Below are 23000 nucleotides of genomic sequence, written 5' to 3' on the forward strand. Positions count from 1 at the left end.
GAGTTTTGACATTAAACAAATAAAAAAAACGGGCCAAGTTGTACTTAACACAGTGCAGAATAAAATACAAATATAGTTTTATTAGTTTGTTCCTTAATGTATACCTCATGAAAGGTTTTTTTTATGAGTGTACATTCTTATATGTTGGTTTTAGATGCCTTAATGTTTACCTCACACAAGGTTTTTTTATGAGGAGTGTACATTCTTGTACGTTGGTTTTAGATGCCTTAATGTAAGGTATGAGACACAAGTTTTTACATTGAGCATACACATTTTGCTCATGTTTGCTTATGTGGGCCTGAGTTTTATTAGGTAGAAAACAATATTGTTGTAGGTAGAGAACAGAGCCTCTTTTCACACTAGAATATACTTAAAAAAATCCTGATTCTCAGAACCCTAAAAAAAGCCATCAAAATGAAAGTTGATCTTCTAATGATCCCTCAACATTTTTGAACCATTCGTTAACATTTTCCAAGTGTAATATCTCTTTAAAAAAAAAAATCCCAGAAGAGTTTAATAGTAAAAAATTGTGTTTTCTTCAACATATTTGAAGAAAGATATCTATTTTCTGGAGATATTGCCTGAAACACAGTAAAATCAAAACAAAATAGCTTGTTTAGTTCAAACTAACAATATTGTCTATGCTAATTTTCAGATTTAGAACTAGATTTCATTGATCAAGACTAATAATAAAATAAATCTCAAATTAAATTAAACAGCGAACTTGCAAAAAAAGTCATTTAATTGACACTCAGACATATTTTAGACCAATCTTCTGGGAGTGATAACTAACCCTGTCTCACCCTGTGTGCTCAGGTATTGACTGATGAGTGATTTAATTTCCAAAGTCTAAAATTACCTGAGGTATATTTGAAGCTAGCTGCCTGTAGAGTGAATCCCTTTCTTTTTCAACATCATTTAATTTGATTTCAGTGTCTTGAATTCGTTCCTGAGCTTCTCTTAATGTCTCCATTAATTTATCTCGTTCATCAAGCATTGAGACCATAAGCTGTTCAAAGTTAGCATCTTCTGCACTGCCAGTGCTTGCTGTTGACCCACGATTACCGATTGTATCTTCAGCTATTGTAGGCATTACATCACACATCATGTTCCACATTTTTGGATATTTGATCTTCTTCTGTTAGGCAAGAAATTGATAATACAACTCTAGCTCAGATATATTTTCTTCTTCATTGGCTTGCTCTTGTCTGGCTGTTTCTAAAAAGTAAGAAAGTAACCATATAGGAAAGTGGCAATAAAAAAATTATCACAAAATAAATGGGCAGTGCTTTGGAGTCAAAGTTGTGAAGTAGGACTTCAAGTTGCAAATCAGCTTTATATATACTTATTTATCTTGTCTATTTTTGGAGTTATATAACTTTCAGTGCATTTATGGGGTAGCCATACATTTTGACTGAAAAGATATCTCTAGAATTGCATATTTATTTGTGAGTATGTTTCTATGAGATTTCATGAATACTTTTTGAGTTTGTAAGAAAATACCTAAAAGACAAAAAAAAAATAAAGAAAATGCCTAAAACACTAAAAACTAAAATAAGATGTTAGTCTAGAAAAAAATGCCAGAAAAAATAAAGATTGTTTATTACCACAATTAATGCACAACTTTTTGCAATTGAACATTGTAATTATATTTAAATCCTGTGGGGTTGTATATATATATATTTTTTTTTCAAATAAACAGATATTGGTAATTGCAGTTATTTGCATTATTATTGTCATGTAACCTGATTGAATTTAAAAATCATTTAAAATTTTTGGCAAAACTAACAAGAATTTCTTGCCCCAGACAGAGAAGTTTTCAGTCTCTCTTTGTGATAAGGGGAGAAATACCACCACCACGAAATACTATACCACTGAATAATAAGTAATGCAATAGGGCTTAACCCCGATGCCTGCACCAGCAAGATACCTAAAAGTCCCCCAAATTAACTGCTCGCCAAATTTTGTCATAAATACAATGAGACTCTGGATCACTTACTGGCAAAATACAGAGTTCCAAAACCCTACAACAGCTAACATGCCAGCAGCACAATACCTCATGTACCAAGAGAAGGGCCAGCAAGCCCAGAAGGAAGGCTAGTTGGCCCTTTTTGAGTTTCATAACCTTGCAGTCTGCTACACACATACTCCAACCTACTAGAAGTTATTATTTGTAGGTACCACAGCAAGCATCAAATGGATGTGTACATGAAAGTGGGTATAGTTACTATATTTGGATGAACTGGTTTAAATAAAACTTCTCAATGAATGAAGAGAGCACATTTAAAAAGAAAAGGCAGAATCTTGGCAGATTGTATTGCAGGGATTTGGCAGAGTAAAGCTATATATTTTTGGAAAATCCAATGAACCAAAAATGGACTAGTACCTCAAGGCCTCTAGAGATTCATAGTTCCAACATCCATAGCTGAATTTTTGTCAGTAAAAAGTAATATCAGTGTTGTTGATGAGACAATCATGAAAGATGACTGTCATGTCATCCCACACAGCATGCAAATAGCTGTATTGAAGAGCATCCATGCTTCACACCTAGGTATCAAGAAGACAAAAAGCAAGCCAGATCAGTCATTTTATGGCTAAAAATGATTCAGGCAATAGAAGAAGTGTGATGCATGCTGTAGTTATGATACAGCAAATGCAAGAGAATGCTTGCTTCATGACAATATTCCCAGCTACCTATGGGAGCATGTTGGCACTGATCTGTTTTACACATCCAGAAGATACTACATGATCATAGTAGATTATTATAGTCGATTTTTTTTTAAGCTGATGAGCTGGGAGAAAATACTTACACAAACCTCATAATGAAGAAGCTGAAATCTAACTTCTCTAGATTCAGGATACCCTTGATAATCACATCTGATAATGGCCCACAATTCATTTCAGAAACATTCAAGGATTTCATGAGACAGTGGGGAATACAACACAACACATCTAGCCCAAACCATCCCCAGTCCAATAAGCTTGATGAGAAAACAGTTGGTACTCCTCCACCATGATCATGAAAAATTTGACCATGATCAAAGAAATTGATAACTTACCTTTAGCTTGCCCTCCATGAGTGCCACAACACACCAGACAATGGTCTAACTTCCCCAGCTGCTAATGAGTAAAAATTTGAGATCTTCAGTGCCCTGCACCATTGAGTATTTGTCTCCAAAAATCATACCTATACAGGAATTCATGTCCTCGAGGAATAAAGAAAGGAAAAGACAGCAATGGTAGTATGATCAACATACCAAAAGCCTTAATCCACTGCAGATAGGCCAACAAGCTCAAGCACAGTCCAACAATCAAACTTTGAAGCCTGCAACAGTCCTCAGAGAAGCAGAGGTGCCACAATCATATGTAGCACACATGAAAGCAAACAAACAATATTGCTGGAATAGTAAGCACTTGAAGGTTGTGACTACAGATGAAAAGAGTTCTGACTCAAACACTGGCAGCTCGTCACTACATGATTCACGGCATCACTCCAGACTTGCCCTAAATAGAGAATGTGCACTTTTGCCAAGCAAACATGCCAAAATTGCCAGTCCCTGTGGCACAGGAAAACAATATGGTCTCTCTGCCTTTTGTGATTGAAGTTGACAACAGTCTTAGAAGTCTGTTACTATAAAGAGTGGTCAACAAGTCACATCATCATCAAGAATAAACCTATGACTCACAAGCTCTTCCAAAAAGAAGGGAGATGTAATATTTCTTACTTGCTTGCTAGCATTTTGTGTATGTGTGCTGTTACATTTTGCTTGCCATTATGTATTGCTTGGCTTTGTTTATGATTGTATAATTTCAGGTTTTGTAACCTGGGTTTTTTAAGTATACACTTGAAGAGATAAATTGTTACACAGTAATACAATCAAGCAGTTTCACAAGGTTTCTACAATTTATTCCAGCACTGATGTCTACAACTGGTGGTGGTTTGCAAAGTGAACTTCCTGTGGAATGTGAGTGCCACACTAAATGACCCAAGATACCATATTAAAGGCCAAGGGTGTCATGTTCCAAACAAACTCTGTTTTCTTTTCCTCAGAGATATATCTTACTTGGTACAGGATTCTCTCAACATATACCAAACTAATCTAATCTCAGCCTCTCTCTAGGATAGTCAAGAAAAGTCAAAAGTAGGAAAAAAGCTTACTATTTCCAAACACAACTTTACACTTTCAAATCAGACACAAGATTAATTCAATAATGCACAAGACATTGTGGGTAAATTCTTGAGCAGAGGTAAGCACCTAGCTCTGACCCTCTGGCTATGGATGACTGATTCAAATTGAAATTACCCAGTATTCTATGCAAATTTTTGACCCTCAATTTAACCTTTATAACTCATTGCTTGCCTATATTTTCAGGCTTAGATTAATTAATGCTTTCAGGAATTCTCATAGTAACAGCTAGGCCTAGGGTATAAATATTGCAATTGAAGATAAAATAAGCTAAATTTACAAAAAGGGCATTTTTCTGATAAAAGGCCCAAATGGTCCCAAAATTTACTATTACTGAGAACAAATCACTGCAACATGTATATGCCTGAGGCCAACACAACTATACACACTCGTCCTCCATCCCAATATCATCAAAGTCTCCCTATTTACACTCTCCCAATGTTCATTAAATCTTTCCTTAAGACTTCCTCCTACCCCATTTAGGGATGACCTGCTTTTTTGGTCCCAAATGATTGACCAACAAAGACAATCTTTGGCAATCTGTCATACTTCACCTGTAGAATGTCTCCTAGCTATTTTAATCTTTCTTTCATTCTAGCCTTAGAAAGCAAAAAATTAGAAAGATTGAATCACATTTTTTTTTATTACTTACAGTATGAAACCCATAGACAATTTCTCGAGAAAACATCTAATAAATTCTCCTCTGTCTTTTAGAGCTCCCAAGCTTCAGAACCATACCTGACCACTGTAGCTTCCAAAATTCTTATCTTACAGACTTATCTTCCTTTTCTTCCAAATCTTTTTCAACTGTGAAAAAACACCCATGGCCTTGGCTATTCTACTTTTAACATCTTCACAATGCCCACCATTTCTACCAATAATACCACCTAGGTAAGTGAAGCTCTCCACTTGGTTGACCTCCTCATTACACAATATCACCTCTTGATTGACATGTATTCCTAGTCTTAGCAACTTAGTCTTCTTGACATTAATTTTGAAACCTATTTTTGTGCCCTAAACTCTCAAAACCTCTTGAAATTGTTCGCTCTAAGTACCAGTGGGATGCATTTGATGTTTAATCCTTCAAATCTTCAAATATGAAGCAATTAACAGATCAAGATTGATCTTAATTTGCTCTGAAGTGCAAAATAAGGAAATTAATTCATTTTGCTAACATTTTCATCTAGGATGTCCAAATCATAAATATAATCTCAGTTTAAGAGAGTTGTACTTCCCTGTTTGATCTCGTGATCTCCCATTGCCTATGCTGTGCTCCTTAGGACAAAGTCCATCAAAATTATCCATATAAATGGGAATAGAATGCAACCTTACTTAACTCCTGATTCAATGCAAAACCATCCAATATCCTCACTTCCATACCTTAATAAGAGCAATGTTAATCTTGTACATAACACTAATCACCCTCATGTATTTATCTAGTATACCATAAAAGGAAAGGACCTTTGCTAAAAGTCTTCAATGAGCTGAATCAAAAGCTTGCTTATAATCTATAAAACTGAGGTTAAAAGGGTCTAATGACTCAGACACTTCTAAATTTCTTAACTAAGATTGAAAATTTGTTTAGGACATGCTTTCCCTTTCCTAAAACCACATTGTTCTTCTCTCAAAACTTTATCTACAGGATCCCTAAGTTTAAAAAGTAGTATCATACTAAGTAATTTATTTCCTACATAAACCAGGCTAATACCTCTATAATTACCACACTCACTCCTATCACCCTTCTTACAGAAAGTTTTAATTAAATTTTTACTAAGATTGTTAGGTAAGCCTATTTCCCATTTTTCAAAAATCATTTCATAATCTTCAGTACCTCCAAAGCTTCAAAAACTTGTAGATTTTCTTCATGTTTTTCCTGTAACTTTAACGCACTGTAGCACATTTTCAAAATGCTCTGTCCATGTCCTCTTTATCTCTTTCCTTATCACTTATTGTGGCCCAAATGTCTTTAGCAGGGACAAGTCCAGATTAACTATTTCCTCTCAATTTTCTAACATGCCAGTACATAACTTTACTACTATTGGCTACTGTCTAGCTGCATCTTCCATCTCTTCAGCAATTTTATCCATGGCCTTCACTTTACACCTCTTTTATTCATATTTTATTGCTTCCTCCACTTTCCTTACATTTCTTTTATTTTCATTTGATTTATCACTCAAATTTTTCTGGTAAAAGTCCCTCTCCCTCTCTAGTATACTTTTTACTAAATTTAATAAGCATTATCAATAGTATTCCTGGCTGTGTTTCAAATTTTTCTTTCAAATATGCCTTCTGTTACTTCAAAAACAATTTTCCTAAATCATTCCATACACGTTCTACATTGTCAAGTTTTAGAAAGTTTCTCTCAAATTCGCATCTTAGCTTTCCAGAAGGTGATTATTCTTCTTAAATTTAAGCTTTGGATTAATGCTAGGCACCAATAGATGGTGATCTTACTTTTAACATCAATAACAGCACTCCTATATAACCTAGTATTGTATGTTGATCCTGCTACTCTTTGGCTTATAATGAAATAATCAACAAGGTTTTCCACCATACCATCATGTGAATACCATGTTAACTTATTGGCCATTTTATGAACAAACATTGAACTCGTCATAACTCAATTTTCATAGCTACAAAACTGCAGTAGTAACCACTGCTACTTTCTTTCCTACACCAAATTTACCTAGGCTAATAAACAGTATATCCTCTTGATAATATTTGGTTGTTCAAAATATGATATTCAAAAGGGTTATGCCAAGAATTTCCAGTTCCTGAACATAAGATTTGCAGGAGGATTCATACAGCTTATTTGGAGTTTTCCTTGACCAACTTCTATTATTTTGAACTCATATTGACTATTTGGATTGAAAAAGTTTCACAAAATAATGGTTTGATGCATCTTTAAAACACATTTTTCTGTTTTCACTTTTAAAAATGATTGAACAACATTGTTTTTGTTAACTGTAGACATTTGTGAGTGGCTCACTTTTGAAATTGGGTTTTTGGCTTTTAATTTTTTTTTTAATTCTGTTAATTTTGATGTTATCTTTTTGTTTTGCTTGGGTTTAAAGAATTTTAGGTACTAGTTAATTATTCAGAACACACTCAGAACAAGTTCTTGATGTGAATGTAAGATCTAAGAAAACCAGTTTCATAGCCACAAAAACAAGTGACACAATGCATTGAACTTATATAATTTGGGCTATATATTTTTTTTATTACAGGCTTCACAGCTCCATCACAAATGATGATTTGCTGCTAGTCCTGGTAGTTATCTCATTTTCTAACACTGAGGTACTTGTTATACCTTCTCTTGAACATGTCAAGGGAAGGATTTTTCAGGATTACCTCTGCCAGCAATCTGTTCCACATGGCAACCAATTGCCAGGCAAAACTCGTTTTCAGATATTCTTGGTGGGAAGTACCCTGTTCAAGGTAGTCCTGACAAGCTGTACTTTGGCGAGCTGATCACAAGGGCTTTGCTTTATCAGGAACGAGCTTTGATAGCTCCCCCAATGGAGGGTTATACAAGTACTTATAGAAAACCGACATGGACACCACATTGAATCATTCCTGGATCAGCTGTGGGGTTTTACCTTTTGGGTTGCCAGAGGTTGCTGCACACACTGCCTTATTTTGAATATGTTGGAGTGGAGTGATGTGGCTTTTTTGGTGCACCAGCAAAGAGAGGACATGCAAATTCCATGACAGGTCTGATGCATAAATTGAAAAGTGGCAGAATAGAATCATCAGGGAGAAGACTTTTGCATCTTAGGATGATTCCTAATTTCTTGATGCAAGAGGATCTAATTTTACTGAGATGCTCAGTCCATGAGAGATCTGAAGAAAAATTAACTCCAAGTAGACACAGTGTATCAACTTGCATTATTACCTCTCCTTTGAAGACAAAATCAGGGTGAACCCTCATACTACACACCTTAGAAATTAGGAGCTTTCATTTTCGATGTGTTAAAACTTACAAGTCATGCATCTGCCCACGCCTCAATTTTCACCAGGTCAGCCTGAAGCTCCTTGTGGGGTTCACTGGCATCTTTGCCTTTTGTGATTGATGGTTTTGTTGTTGTGTCATCCACAAAGCAGTGAGGTTTTTTTCACAAAGTTGTCCCCTAGGTCATTTATGAACACCAAGAACAGAATTGGCCCTAGAATACTTCCTTGTGGTATTCCTGATAAAACAGGGTGTTCTTTTGATATGAAGCCATCAAGGACAACTTGCAATGATCCTTGACAAAGAAAGTCAGCAATCATGTCAAATAGTCAACCATGAATTCCATAGGCTTTCAGTTTACAAAGAAGTCCCTTGCGCCATTCACAATCAAAGGCTTTTGCAATGTCAAAGGAGAGAAGGTGAATGTTGTGTCCCTGAGAAAGGAGCTCAACCCACTCTTGATACTGTGCAATCAGACATTCTAATGTAGACTGTTTTCTGCAAAAACCAAATTGCATGTCTGCCAACAACAGATGTGACTGTATTGGTAAAGGGTCTTACCAATGATGCTTTCATAAACTTTACCTATGCAGGACAGCAGACTAATTGGACAATATGATCCTACATTAGTAAGGTCAGACCCTGCCTTTGGAACAGGTACCACATGAGTAGTTTTCCAGGCTTTTGGGGATAATCCTGCTGCAAAGCATTTTCTATAGAGAGGCAAGAGGACCAGCAAGTTCAGGGGCACATCTTCTAAGTATGAGATTGGGAATCGTGTCAGGTCCTGAAGCATTGGTGACATCCAGCTGGCTTAGTATTCTGAGCACCTTCCTAGTAGTTATGTTAATGCTGGTGATTTTTGCATCTGTTTGTGGTGGAAAGAAGGAGGGGAGACTCCATCCTCATCAAGTTGGGAGACCTTTGAAAAGGCTTGTGCAATAGCATCTGCCTTTTCCTGGCCTGAAAGGAGCATTGTCCCTTCAACATGAAGAAATGGAATTGATGTTGATTTAGATGACAGTAGGGCTTCTTTGACAACCCTCTACCACCACTTTGCAGGGGCACTTTTCAGTTTGTCTACATACTTGTGCTTGTAATCGGTTCTAGCTTGACATACAGCTTTAACAAACTCATTTTGAGTGCTAATAAAAGCAGCCTGGTCCTTGTTGGATTCAGTTGAACACCATTTCTTGTGAGCCTTCTTTCTAGCCCTGATTGCCTTTCTACAACCATCATTGAACTGTAGATTATCTTGAGATGAGAATTTTACTGTTTTTGATGGGACAAATTGCTCAATAACCTCTGTAATTGCTTTTTCGTAAATTATTGTTGCTTTATGTGGGGCTTGTTTTAAAAACATACTCCATGGCTTTGCCAATAAGAAGTTTTGCAGATCATCCCAGTCTGTGCAGTGATACTGCCTGATGATCCACTCATGCTTTAAAGGTGGAGGTAATTTGAGATTTCCATGTGCTATAACTGCCACATGGTTGCTGGCAAAAGGATAGCTTTCACCACTAAAGGAATCCAAATGATCAGTTAAGAAGATATCAAGCCTGGATGATTGATGAAAGCTGATGTAAGTGTGGAATTCAACAAGTTGTTCTAGGCCATAGGAAAGACTCAGGTCTAGCAGAGCTAAGCCCTCTGCATCAGTGTTACAACTTTTCAGCCAGGGGACATGATGAATGTTAAAGTCTCCTTTGATTATTATACCTGATTTAGGGAACTTTTGCTTCACAGATCCCAAGCAATCTTCCAGATGTTCAATGTTTTCATCTTTGGTGGGTTATAGACTGTACCAATAACAAATGATTTGTTTGATAGGTTTACTTTAACCCAAAGCACCTCCTTATTGCAAGGAATCGAAAGTGCCAAAAAAGGGATGTTATTTTTAAGGTGCATAGTAACACCACCTCCACCAAAAGTTGAGCTTCTTGGGTTTCTGCGATCCAGCCTGAGCAGAGTGTAACTAGGAATACTGATCTTACTATCACTTACGCTAGAATTCAGGTTGGTCTCAGATACACACATGAAAGAAGGGGAGACCTCATTCATCATGTGCTGTAGGTGATCCAACTTGGATTGGCAAATTCAGCAAATTTGCAAGTTCATGGGGGAGGTAAAGTCTAGCAGGTCTACATGCAAAATGTGTTAGCTATAGTTATTCTGCATATTTTGAAGTAAGAATTGTTTTCTAACTTCATGCTGTCCAAATACTTTACCCGCACCCCCACGCCCTAATGTGCAAGCATATAGCCCAAACTATGTAAGTCCAATGGATTTTGCTTTTTTTTTTATGTTGTGTTTTTTATACATTTTATTCGCATAATATGAATGTGATTATTGTTGTTACTGGTAAAATTGATCATTGTAAAATTGGGTATATTATGCATTTGAAGGTAATTTTACTGACCCCCATAAAATTTGTTTTGTAATATTTGTATATAGCTATATTGCCCAGTTTAAAAGACTGTCTGTCTGACTTTCAGTCTCTTGTTATCAAAACAACAAAAAGTAATATAAATTATACTTGTTCTGTGATTTTTAAAGATAGAAAGAGGTACAAGCAGGATTGGTATATGACAAGCAAGAAAAAAATAATGAAATTAAATTGGCAAGAAAAACAAACTGAAGACAAAATGTTATTTGAATCCTTTAATTTTAAGTTATCCAAGTGTTACACACCACTATTTTACTTGCATTTGGTGCTTTTATAAATAAATAAAAAATAACATATATATGATATGAAAAATGTGGCTATTTTACCAATTTTACTTACCAAGTTTTTACTTTACAGTGATTTTACAACACGAATGTGTATCTTTCCAGATTTCTCTTTTATTGATAAAGAAGGGAAGCAATTGTCTTCTTAAGTTGTTTACTATATACTGTATTTTTGTTGGCCTTAAAAAATACCTATTCTACATTTTATTTTCTTTAATGTGTTTTGTTTTGACAGGCCAATTTGGTTTACAAAACTGTCTTCATCTTGCTTAGACCATTCCACGCAATTTAGCTGAAATGGTTCAAGAAAAATGGTTTCTTATTCTTCTGTTAGTATTCTTGCAAAACACAATTTCTTCTGGAGGACCTTGGGTTCTTGATGACTAAACAGGTTTGAAGTTCTTTGCTGTTGAACTGCACCAGCTTGTAGATCATTATTATGTTACCTCTTTGTCAACAGTATGTTAAAGTTATTAGCTTAAGGTTATATAGTTGACATGTATACTCTGTCTTTAAACCCTTTCATACATTTTGTTGCATGTCTTTTGAGAGCCATCTGGTCTGTTTATCAATAGCCTTTCAAAGAATGGCAATATATATTCTAAACTCTAATCTGAGTATCACTAGTCTTCTAAAGTTTAATTAAAAATAAAGGAGATCTACTTCTATTTGTGTGCTTGATAATAGCAGAGATTTGGTTTGCCTTTGCATCTGCAACTTGGATGTGATTGTAGAATTTAGGTTAAGTTCTTCATCTACAATGACCCCCAGGTGTCTTTTCAAGATACATTTAGAAGGAGGCTGGGTACTTTTGTCTTATAGCCACCACACTCAAGATCTTGTATTGCAAACATGAGACAGTAACCATTTTTCATGGTCTTTATACCACAAAATATTAGCTTAGGCTCAGTGGGAAACTACATTGTAGCAATATTTTAATTAAATATTTAGTTGGTATTTTGGTTAGGTTATGTTATTTAATATAACGCAGTCTGGGCAGCCCCCTTACATAATTCTCTGTTGTAGTTGTCATAATTTTGTTGATAAAGTATTATATTTTCATCAAATTTTGCTTTACTTCATTAGCATTAACCAAACTTGACTTCTCGACAGAACTTGAGTGTGGTGGCTATAAGACACAAGTACCAGAGACTGTCTCAAGCCAGTATTTGTTTCATCAAGTATTGCAGCAATCAGATCTTTGTTCTAAAGGAAAGACACTTGCAATTATTGACATTAACTTATATTTTAATCAATTATTAATCTAGGCCTATATCTTAACCTATTTACTAGAGTTGTCAAGATCTCATTGTTTTAAGGCTATACTTATGGCATCAGTCCAGGCCATTACCAGGACCAATGAGTTTTGAGACATTAGCATAGTCTATAGGCTATACATTTAGTATCATGTTTAATTATATATTTATACAACTGATCTTAATTCTTTTGCAATGAGATAATGCTGTTGGCAGGTTAAGAATGCTCATGCAAATATAGGCTACTATTTAGGGGTATATCTGGAATCATTAGGAGATAGGATAGGGTCCATTGTCAGAGTAAATCAGTAAACATTAAATTTGGAAAGAGCACCAATTACGAAACAAATAATTTTACTCTTTCTTTTATTGTAGTGCTTTCTTTAAAAGGGCCAGTATTCTCTAGTCAACTGAAATTTTTCAATAAATATTTTTTGAAATAGCCTATAAATATTCATCTTTAAAAATAAATATCTTGTCTTACCTGGGCAACTTAAGAATCACTAGTTTCAGGGTATATATTGACACATTAGGGGGGTGGGGGAGAAAGTTTAAACTTAACTCTCATTTACCTCAGAAATAAAATTTACCCATACCCCCATAATGAGCAAATATATACCCTGAATTGGTATATATAGGGGTGGGGGGGGGGTAAAATCCATTTCCAACACAAATGATTATTATATTTGGAAAGAGCATAAAAAGTCATTGAGTGGTATGTTTACTTTATTTGTAAGCCAATAATAAGAATGACGAAAAATTTGGTAAAATTCTACTTTAGCTACTTTTGGCTATCAGAGGCAATGCTGTAGCGTTGCCTATAGTAAAGGCCATATGGCTCCAATGTTTTATTATATTTTTTTTTTCCAGAGGCACTTCATATGGAAGGGGTTGTCGTAGAAACTTCAAAGGGGGCTCATTCAATCGGAAATTGAGAGTTCTAGTGCCCTTTTTAATATTCAAAAATGATTGGAGAGCAACTAGCCCCCCCCCCCCATGCCCATCATTCCTTCAAACACATCCAATCAAAAGTTTGAGATAGCCATTTTGTTCAGCATAGTTGATTTCCTGATTGAAAATACGTTTTTGATGAAGGACACTCCCCCACAACCCTCAGGGCAAGGGTTTTAAGTTATGCCCTGGGGGCATGTAAGGTTTTTATACAAGGCATTGTTGTAGAAACTTCAAAAAAGGCTCATTTGATAAGAAATTCAAAGGGCTAGTGCCCTTTTTAATAGTCAAAAGTGATTGGAGGGCAACTAGCCCCCCCACGCCCATCAGTCCCCCAGACACATCCACTCAAAATTTTGAGATAGCCATTTGGTTCAGCATAGTTGATTTCCAGATAGAAAATATTTTTTTGAGGAGGACACTTCCCCACAACCCTTAGGGCAAGGGTTTTAAGTTATGCCCTGGGGGCATATAAGGTTTTTACAGAAGGCATTGTCATAGAAACAACTAGCCCTCCCCCCACACCCATCAATCCCCCAAACACATCCAATCAAAATTTTGAGATAGCCATTTTCTTCAGCATAGTTGATTTCCAGTTAGAAAATATATTTTTGAGGAGGACACTCCCCCACAACCCTCAGGGCAAGAGTTTTAAGTTATGCCCTGGGGGCATATAAGGTTTTTATAGAAGGTGTTGTTGTAGAAACTTCAAAACAGGCTCATTTGATTGGAAATTCAAAGGGCTAGTGCCCTTTTTAATAGTTAAAATTGATTGGAGGGCAACTAGCCCCCCCCACCCATCAATTCCCCAAACACATCCAATCAAAGTTGTGAGATCAGTTGTGAGCAATTTTGTTTAGAGTAGTTTATTTCCCGATAGAAAATATGTTTTTGAGGAGGACACTCCCCCACAACCCTCAAGGCAAGGGTTTTAATTTATGCCCTGGGGGCATATAAGGTTTTTATAGAAGGCATTGTTGTTGAAACTTCAAAAAAGGCTCATTTGAATAGAAATTTAAAGAGCTAGTGCCCTTTTTAATAGTCAAAAGTGATTGGAGGGCAACTGGCCCCTCCCCCCTGCCCATCATTTTTCCAAACACATCCAATCAAAATTTTGAGATAGCCATTTTGTTCAGCATAGTTGATTTCTGGATAGAAAATATTTTTTTGAGGAAGACAGTCCCCCACAACCCTTAGGGCAAGGGTTTTAAGTTATGCCCTGGGGGCATATAAGGTTTTTATAGAAGGTATTGTCATAGAAACTTCAAAAAAGCTCATTTGATTGGAAATTCAAAGGGCTAGTGCCCTTTTTAATAGTCAAGTGATTGGAGGGCAACTAGCCCCCCCCTCCATGCCCATCATTCCCCCAAACACATCCAATCAAAATTTTGAGATAGCCATTTTGTTCAGCATAGTTGATTTTCAGATAGGAAATATATTTTTGAGGAGGACCCTCCCCCACAACCCTCAAGGCAAGGGTTTTAAGTTATACCCTGGGGGCATATAAGGTTTTATAGAAGGTGGTGTTGTAGAAAATTCAAAAAAGGCTCATTCAACTGGATATTCAAAGGGCTAGTGCCCTTTTTAATAGTTGAAAGTGATTTGAGGGCAACTAACCCCCCTCTCATGCCCACCTTTTCCCCAAACAAATACAATCAAAATTTTGAGACAGCCATTTTATTAAATGTAGTTTTAAGTTCTGAAAATTAGGTCTTTGAGGATGACAACTCCCCCACAGCCCTCATGGCAAGGGTTGTAAGTTATGCCCTGGGGACATATAAGGTTTTGCATAGATATCATTGTTGTATAAACCTCAGAGAGTGCTCATTTGATTGGGTATTGACAGTTCTAGTTCACTTTTTAAGCTTCAAGAGATATTGGAGGGTAGGGTAACCACCTCCTCCCCGAACTATTTTTCCCAAATGCATCCAATAAAAATTTAAGATAGCTATTTTGTTAAAAATAGTTCAAAGATTATATAACAAAAATTCAGGGGTTGACACAACCCACCAGGGCCTGAGGGCAGGCATTATAAGTTATGCCCTGGGGGCATATATGGGTCTTATGGAAGGGATGCTTGCTATTAACTTCAAAGAGGTATCATTTGATTGGAAATTGAAAGTTCTAGTTCACTTCTTAAGAGTCAAAAGAGATTGGAGCGCACCTAGCCCCCCCTCCATGCCCTTTTTCCTCAAACCCATCTGATAAGAACTTTGAGATAGCTTTTTTAAAATAGTTTAAAGACCATATAACAAAAACTCAGGGGTCAACACAGCCCCCCTGGGCTCGAGGGCAGGTGTTGTAAGTTATACCTTGGGGGAATATATGGTTCTTATTGAAGGGATGCTCGTAAAAAATTCATAGATGGCTCATGTGATCGGAAATTGAAAGTTCTAGTTAAGTTTTTTTTTAGTCAAAAGATATTGAAGGACAACTAGCCCCCCACGCCCCTTTTCCCCAAATGTATCCAATAAAGATTTTGAGATAGGCATTAATTAAAAAATTTCTCAAAAGTCAGATAACAAAAACTCAGGTGTCATCACAGCCTCCCAGGGCCCAGGGGCAGGCATTGTAAGTTATGCCATGGGGCATATATTGTTCATATGAAAGGGATGCTTGTATGAACTTCAGAGGGCACATTTGATTGGACATTGAAATCCAGCCCTTTTTAAGAGTCAAAAGTGATCAGAGGGCAACTGGCCCCCCAAGCCGTTTTCCCCCAAATACATCTGATAAAAAATTTGAGGCAGCCATTTTGTTAAAAATAGTTCAAAGATCATATAACAAAACTGCTTTAAGTATGGTCATTTTGTTAAAAATAGTTCAAGGGTCAGATAAGAAAAACTCCTGTGTCAATGCACCCCCCCCCAGGGCCAGGGCAGGGATTGTAAGCATTGCTCTGGGGGCATATATGGTTCTTATGGAAGGAATACTTGTATAAACTTCAGAGAGGGTTCATTTGAATGGAAATTAAAAGTTGTAGTTCATTTTCTCAGAGTGAAAAAGATTGGAGGGCAACTAGCCCCTCCCACCCTCCACACCTTTGGGCATATCAGATGGATAAACCCATCCAATAAAAATTTCAGGTACCTATTTTGTTAAAAATAGTTCAACCATCAGATATTGAAACTCAAGGGTCAACACAACCTCTCAGGGCTGAGGGACAGGCATTGTAAGTTATACTCTGGGGTTTGTATGGTTTTTATAGAAGGGATACTTGTATAAACTTCAGAGAGGGCTCATTTGATTGAAAATAGAAAGTTCTAGTTCACTTTTAAAGAGTCAAAAGAGACTGAAGGTGAATTTAGTCCCCCCCCCCCATGCCCTTTCTCCCCAAACCCATCCGATAAAAATTTTTAGATAGCCATTTTGCTAAAAATAGTTCAAACATCAGATAATAAAAACTCCAAGGTTGACACAAACCCATTTTTTCACTTTGATATAGTTACTTTGACACCAGTTTTGATACTTTGATTTTTTTTTAAAGTTTGATTTTGAAATAAGGAATTTTTAAAAACTCTAAATTGTTTGGAATAAAAGACGAAAAAAAATTAATTAAAAAAAACTTTGTGTGGAGAAATCTATCTCAAAAAGTTGTGTGGAGGGGGGCCTTGGGGGTTGGGGACCTTACAACACTGTTCAAATGGAACTTGTGTATTATAACGACCATAGAGTTTCACCCCAAATCATCCTCTAAAATGTATCAAAATGTTTCACCCAAATAATCCCTAAAATATTGATTAATTTGTTTTTGCCAAAATAATCCCCTATAAGTAACTTCAGAATTTTCCTTTTGTTTTGGCATTCTTTTGCGATGTCACATATAAAGTTCCCAGGAAACCATTTCCCGCATAAAATATATTCAATCTGTCTTGTATCTCTATATTGCAAGATCTATTTTGCAAGGTTTCACTTTTATAACACAGATTTTTAAAGGCCATCAAAGGTCAGGTCCCTCTAGAGAGAGAAGGAGTTGAGATAGGTACATGAAAATACCTTCCTGGGACATACTTTAGCCTGTAGACCTATCTCTGAAAGTTTCATTTTCCTAAGCTAACCCCATTCCAAGATTAATTAAAAAAACTTTCCAAAAAATAAGTTTTTCAAAGAAAAGTAAAGGCCATTTCAAACTTAAGCTCAGCAGATACAAATACTTTTTAAAATTCAAACTCAAAACGACCAGAAATTACTATTAAACAATAAATGAAACCCAAAACAAACAGAAATTAAATACACAATCATAGCAAAAACATACAACAAGTAATGATATAAATGAATAAAAAGATCTTAAAGCAAGTAATGCTTAGATTGAATATGAAAATCAAGCTTAAGATTAAAAAAATATTTTCCTATTGAAGTAAAAATGAAACTTAAAACAAACAGAAATTAAATAAAAAATTATTGCAAACAAACATACAATAGATATTAATGTAAATTAATAAATAAATCTTAAAACAAGTAAAACTTAAATTGAATATGCAAATTAAGCTTGAAACAAACGAAAATCACCACAAACAAGAATTTGGGTATGTCTTCCTTCTCTCACTGTAAAAGTCTAAAACCTACTGCAACATTGACACTTTACTGAAAACTATATGCATCTTGAACAGTCTTGGAAAGTATTAACAACATCAAACTGAATATTTGATGTATAATAATATTAATTGTTGAAAGATCCATCAGTTCAGGAATTTACTTTCCTGTAATTGTATTTTTATTTCCAATGCTGTAAGAACTGGAAAAGAAAGTATTTGTAATATAATCCATTTTCAGTTAAGCACCAATGATGCAAATAAAAATACTCTATAAAACGTGTTTAAAGTTTTATTTGTAATCCTGGAAGCCAATGAAGGCTTTTGGTTTTTATTTACAGTTAGAAAAGGAGGCAGTATCCAATCACTTGTTTGTAGGAAAACTATATTTGTCTTTAACAACTTTAAAAAGAGCTAATAAATTAAACTGAATATTTGATGTATAATGATATCATTTGTTGAAAGCTCATCAGTTCAAAATGTTACTATAATTTTAATGTTTATTTTCAGAGATAAGTACAAAAGAAAATATTTGACACAAAATTGGTTTCCAGTAAAGTGTCAATGACACAGTAGGTTTTAGACTTTTACAGTGACAGAAGGAGGTCATACCCAAACTCTTGTTTGTGGTGATTTTTGTTTGTTTCAAGCTTAATTTGCATATTCAATTTAAGTTTCACTTGTTTTAAGATTTATTTATTAATTTACATTAAAATCTATTGTATGTTTGTTTGCAATAATTTTTTATTTAATTTCTGTTTGTTTTAAGTTTCATTTGTACTTCAATAGGAAAATATTTTTTAATCTTAAGCTTGATTTTCATATTCAATCTAAGCATTACTTGCTTTAATATCTTTTTATTCATTTATATCATTACTTGTTGTATGTTTTTGCTATGATTGTGTATTTAATTTCTGTTTGTTTTAGGTTTCATTTATTCTTTAATAGTAATTTCTGGTTGTTTTGAGTTTGAATTTTAAAAGGTATTTGTATCTGCTGAGCTTAAGTTTAAAATTGCCTTTACTTTTCTTTGAAAAACTTATTTTTTGGAAAGTTTTTTTAATTAATCTTGGAATGGGGTTAGCTTAGGAAAATGAAACTTTCAGGGATGAGTCTACAGGCTAAATTATGTCCCAGGAAGGTATTTTGAAATACCTGTCTCTATTCCTTCTACCTCTAGAGGTCCTGACCTTTGATGGCCTTTAAAAATGTTTCTGTTATATAAGTGAAACCTTGCAAAATAGATTTTCTGCTTAAAGGAAGTACAACAAAATTGTTTTCATCTTCAAAACTTTGCTCAATCCTAATTTATGAGGTTTTAAATATATGCAAATACATTCCCTAAATATTGAAAAAAAAAACTTTGATATGGCTTACAATTCTATTCAAATAAAAGAAATTGCATTTTTAGAACTATAGCCACAGTAAAAAAAACTGATAACTGAAAATTAAGGTAAAATATTGGCTTGTCAAAATTTCAATAGGCCTAGCTACCTATAGACCTGTCATGTTGGCAAATTTCAGGACCCTCAAGAAAGAGAAGAGGTGGAGGTAGGTACTTGAAAATACCTTCCTGGGACATACTTTAGCCTGTAGACTCATCCCTGAAAGTTTCATTTTTCCTCGCCTAATCACTTTCCTAGATAGCCAAAAGTAGCTAAAGTAGAATTTTACCAAAAATTTACCTATACTTCAGCCTGTAGACCCATCCCTGAAAGTTTCATTTTCCTAACATAGCCTAACCCCTTTCCAAGAGAGATAAAAGTAGCTAAAGTAGAATTTTACCAAATTCAGTTTTTAATTATATAAATGGTGTAATGAAACTTTGGTGAGATAAGTTTTAATCAATGTCAATGAGTTACTAACTCAAGGTAAGCCAAGGCCAAGAACCAAAGCTTGGCTCACAGTCTTAGGTCTTGGGCTTCAGGCTAGCCAATTAGCCTTTAAGCTAAAATTAATATGTATATTTCTTTTAATTTCAAGTCCTTGTCAACAATTATATACTCTTAGAAGCTATTCAAACATATGCTTTACACATTTAATATTTGGCAAACAAAATAGGCTAACACAAGAATCTAGCAAAATCATAAAGATGAATGAATAACTTATAAATCTGGCTTTTAGAATTTTAAAGTTGCATAAGTACGATACCGAGTTAAAAATAGACCCACTAACAATTTAAGGTTGTTTATGATCGATTTCCTTGAGGCAGCATAGCTATATTCCTTTCATCTCTAAGACTCCAGATTGAGAAAAATAAAATCCTTAATTAATATCAGGACAAAATGTGGAAAAAAGCAAACAAGGGACACTTTCGATGCCCTTTGGAAATACTTTTCCCTTCGATTACCACAGTTTTTCCAATCTTTTCAGTCAAAGAGAAAGTCAAATAAAAGCATAACAGTTGAAACTATGATTCAAACAAGACGTTATCAGAGCCCTGTAGCATAGCTCCAGCAATTTTTATTAGGGGGAAGAGGGGGTCCACACCTGCGTAGTCAAGGGGCATGGTACATCCTTCAGGGGAAAATAGTATTGAAATATTTGTGAGAAAATGCAAACCTAAATGTGTTTTCAAGATGTCTCAAAGCTTTTTTTAGAAAATTATTTTTAAAGCTTGTATTAGGAAAAGTTTAAGGAACTTATTTTATACTGGATACTGAACACTCAATGAAATAGTAAAGGTGGTATGTCCCTTCCCTTCATCTTTAATAATACATTTTTCTTCAATTTTTATTGAAGAAAATTTACTATTTAGTAAATATGCTACTTTTTTAAATTTGAAACATTGCACAATAAAGAATAAATACATATTAAACAAACAATATTCAGTACTGGTGCTCAGCTTTTACGGAAATTATCAGAAATAGATTGCTAGAGACAACAGCAGTATAGTGTAAACAAGCTTTCGGGTTGGATAAAGATGAATGTCGTATACAGTCGGATTTTTTCAGCCAGCGTCACCACTAATGTCGCAGTACCTATCCCCTCCACTTCCCCCGACCCTTACGCCCAGCAAGGATGCTAAATATTATAGTTGAACCAAGTGCTATTATAACAGCTCTGTGTATCGCACTGTTCAGTTGCATGCAGTTTTCAATGAATTTTTACTCTGTAAGATTAAATTTGTTGTGCTAGACTTTTAATATATGTGATTTATTGAAATATTATTTGTGAATTTTAAAATCACAAATAATAAACACATAAATCAAAAGCAAAAACACATGTTAAGTCAAAGTACTATTACAGATTCTGTAATATTGTATAGTGACATATTCCCCACATTTAAATTGAAACCGTATTTAAAATTGAAAAATGTCCGAAAAAAGTCAGAATTATTAACTTACCCCCTGGGCATTGTTTGGTAAATAGCATCCGGGAAACCTGACCAAATCTTGGCACCATTTTGGCAGAAACTTTACATTAATGAAAACTTGCTGAGGATGCCAACCGGAAAGGGAAAAATTGACACCTAGAGTTTTGAACTTAGCTTTCCCTTTTGGATCGTTGCTGAAAAAACGAAACCTAGACAAATTAAACGAGTATTTGCATCTGTAAATTAGGGTAAGGGGATATACATTTCCGAAGGAGGGGGTGTCTACTAAAAATCATTCTTATGTCTAAAGTTCCTTTCACCAAACGAAGCTTGGTCTTCTATTGCTGCATGTTAAAACTAGCAACAGTAGACAAAGAGTGTGGGTTGGTTCTGTTTATATGTGCACACAAACTATCTAAATTGTAGGAAAAACACATATATTGTTCGAATGAGATATTTTGTACAGCGTGATGATACAGAGAAAAATATCCGAAAAGAAGTGCTGGCATTGCGTGAAATGCAAAATTTCAGTAATAATCCTTAGGACACTTATGTCAATTTTTTTGGAGCTGATTAAAAGATATATTTAGAAAAGTGAAAATGGCAAGAAGTCAGCAATGCATGATGCATAGAGGAAGTTCCACATATGTGGGTTATAATATGAATCTAAAACACAAGCAACAAAACGTTCCCAGTTTAAATTACAAATAAGAGAATTCGGAGCTATATTGGAGTTTCAGTTAAATATTGGAAGTAAAAATTACAACAATTAAATTATTCCTGGAGCATATCCACCCTCACTACCAACTTTCAGAATTGTAGCACACGCCATTGATTTTTTTTGGGGGGGGATGAGGGGAAGAGGATGTTCATATTAAGGATTTCATTAGACATAGGATACTTTTCAGGGGAGAAGGATATTGGAACATTTGTGAAAAACACAAGCGAAAAGCTGTTCTCAAGATGTCGGAAAACTTGTTTTGGGAAATTATTTTATAATGGATATTGAACACCCAAAGACATACAAATTTAAAATGGCCTGTGCCTGCTATAAGTCTTCAATATAAAATTTTTCTCCAAGAGGTAATGAAGAAAAGTTACTATTTAGCAAATACATTAATAATACATAAAACACATTATGAAAACATTACACAATACATAAATAACCAATGCAAACGCATCAACCAAACATGAAATTAGGTAGTGGAATCAGCTTGTACTAAGAATGTCTGCAATTAGCTATTGCAGACGACAGTAATGTACTTGAATTGAAGTTATCAAGTATTTTGCAATAGGTTGCATAGGTTGCATCAAGACGCTGGGTAATTGTAGACAGAGAAAAGCTAAGACAGATAGTCCAAGTAATTGAGAGGCAAATGTTTAAATGGCTGGGGCACGGGTAAGCTTTTGTGTTGATAATGGATAATTTCATATAAGCCAAGGCAGTCCTAATACTGTACTTCGTGTTTCAATCTTACACTCTTTTCAGGAGTTATGGGTTATTGTATTTTTTACTATGAGACGTAATCTTCTCTTACAAGGTTGCTAGCTACACTATAACCTAGATCTTAGCTCTTTTATATCATCAAAACTCTTACTGGTTCTTTATAGCTTTCTCCACTCTTGATGTAGTTTTATACTTAAACTTGCAATTTTATTGCTATTTAGTAGGTAGTTAGGTATCCTCTCAAACACTGTTCGATTTCCGAATAGAACGTGCAACTGAACAGCTTTGCAATTGTTCAGTTGTGTATTAGTAGTGGGGGCCCTGAGGTTCCGACGAAAGCCCACCCCCTTCGAATCCCGATCCGGACATTTTTTTAAAGTTGTAGGTATTAGACTATTCCTCGGGAGCCCTCTGACGTCACCGCGTCCCTGTTTCTAGGCGACAATTCCCGCGTTGTTTCTGGACAAACCCTCTGACGTCACGAAAGCCATAGAGAAATTAACATGGAGTTTTAAAGTCACCCCTATCCCTTTTCCCATAGAATTCAAGAACATGCCCTCTGACGTCACGGCACATCTGTTTCTAGGCGTCATTCCCGTCCTTGGCAAGGTTATACACCCCCTTTGTTT

General features: G+C 35.2%; 1 protein-coding gene across 1 annotated transcript in view; it reads right to left on the reverse strand.

The window, feature by feature from the left end:
• LOC148948841 (liprin-alpha-1-like) overlaps positions 1–19777 on the reverse strand; it is a 137189-nt gene extending 117412 nt beyond the window's left edge. Inside the window, 2 exon segments of the mRNA XM_089094746.1 lie at positions 860–1218; positions 19760–19777. Coding sequence (XP_088950872.1) covers positions 860–1117 — 258 coding nt within the window. The 5' untranslated portion in view covers positions 1118–1218; positions 19760–19777.
• Between the last annotated feature and the right edge of the window lie 3223 nt (positions 19778–23000).

This window comes from Artemia sp. Qi Xiang Cuo, chromosome 9, assembly GCF_049724085.1.
Source record: "Artemia sp. Qi Xiang Cuo chromosome 9, ASM4972408v1, whole genome shotgun sequence".
Classification (NCBI taxonomy): domain Eukaryota; kingdom Metazoa; phylum Arthropoda; class Branchiopoda; order Anostraca; family Artemiidae; genus Artemia; species Artemia sp. Qi Xiang Cuo.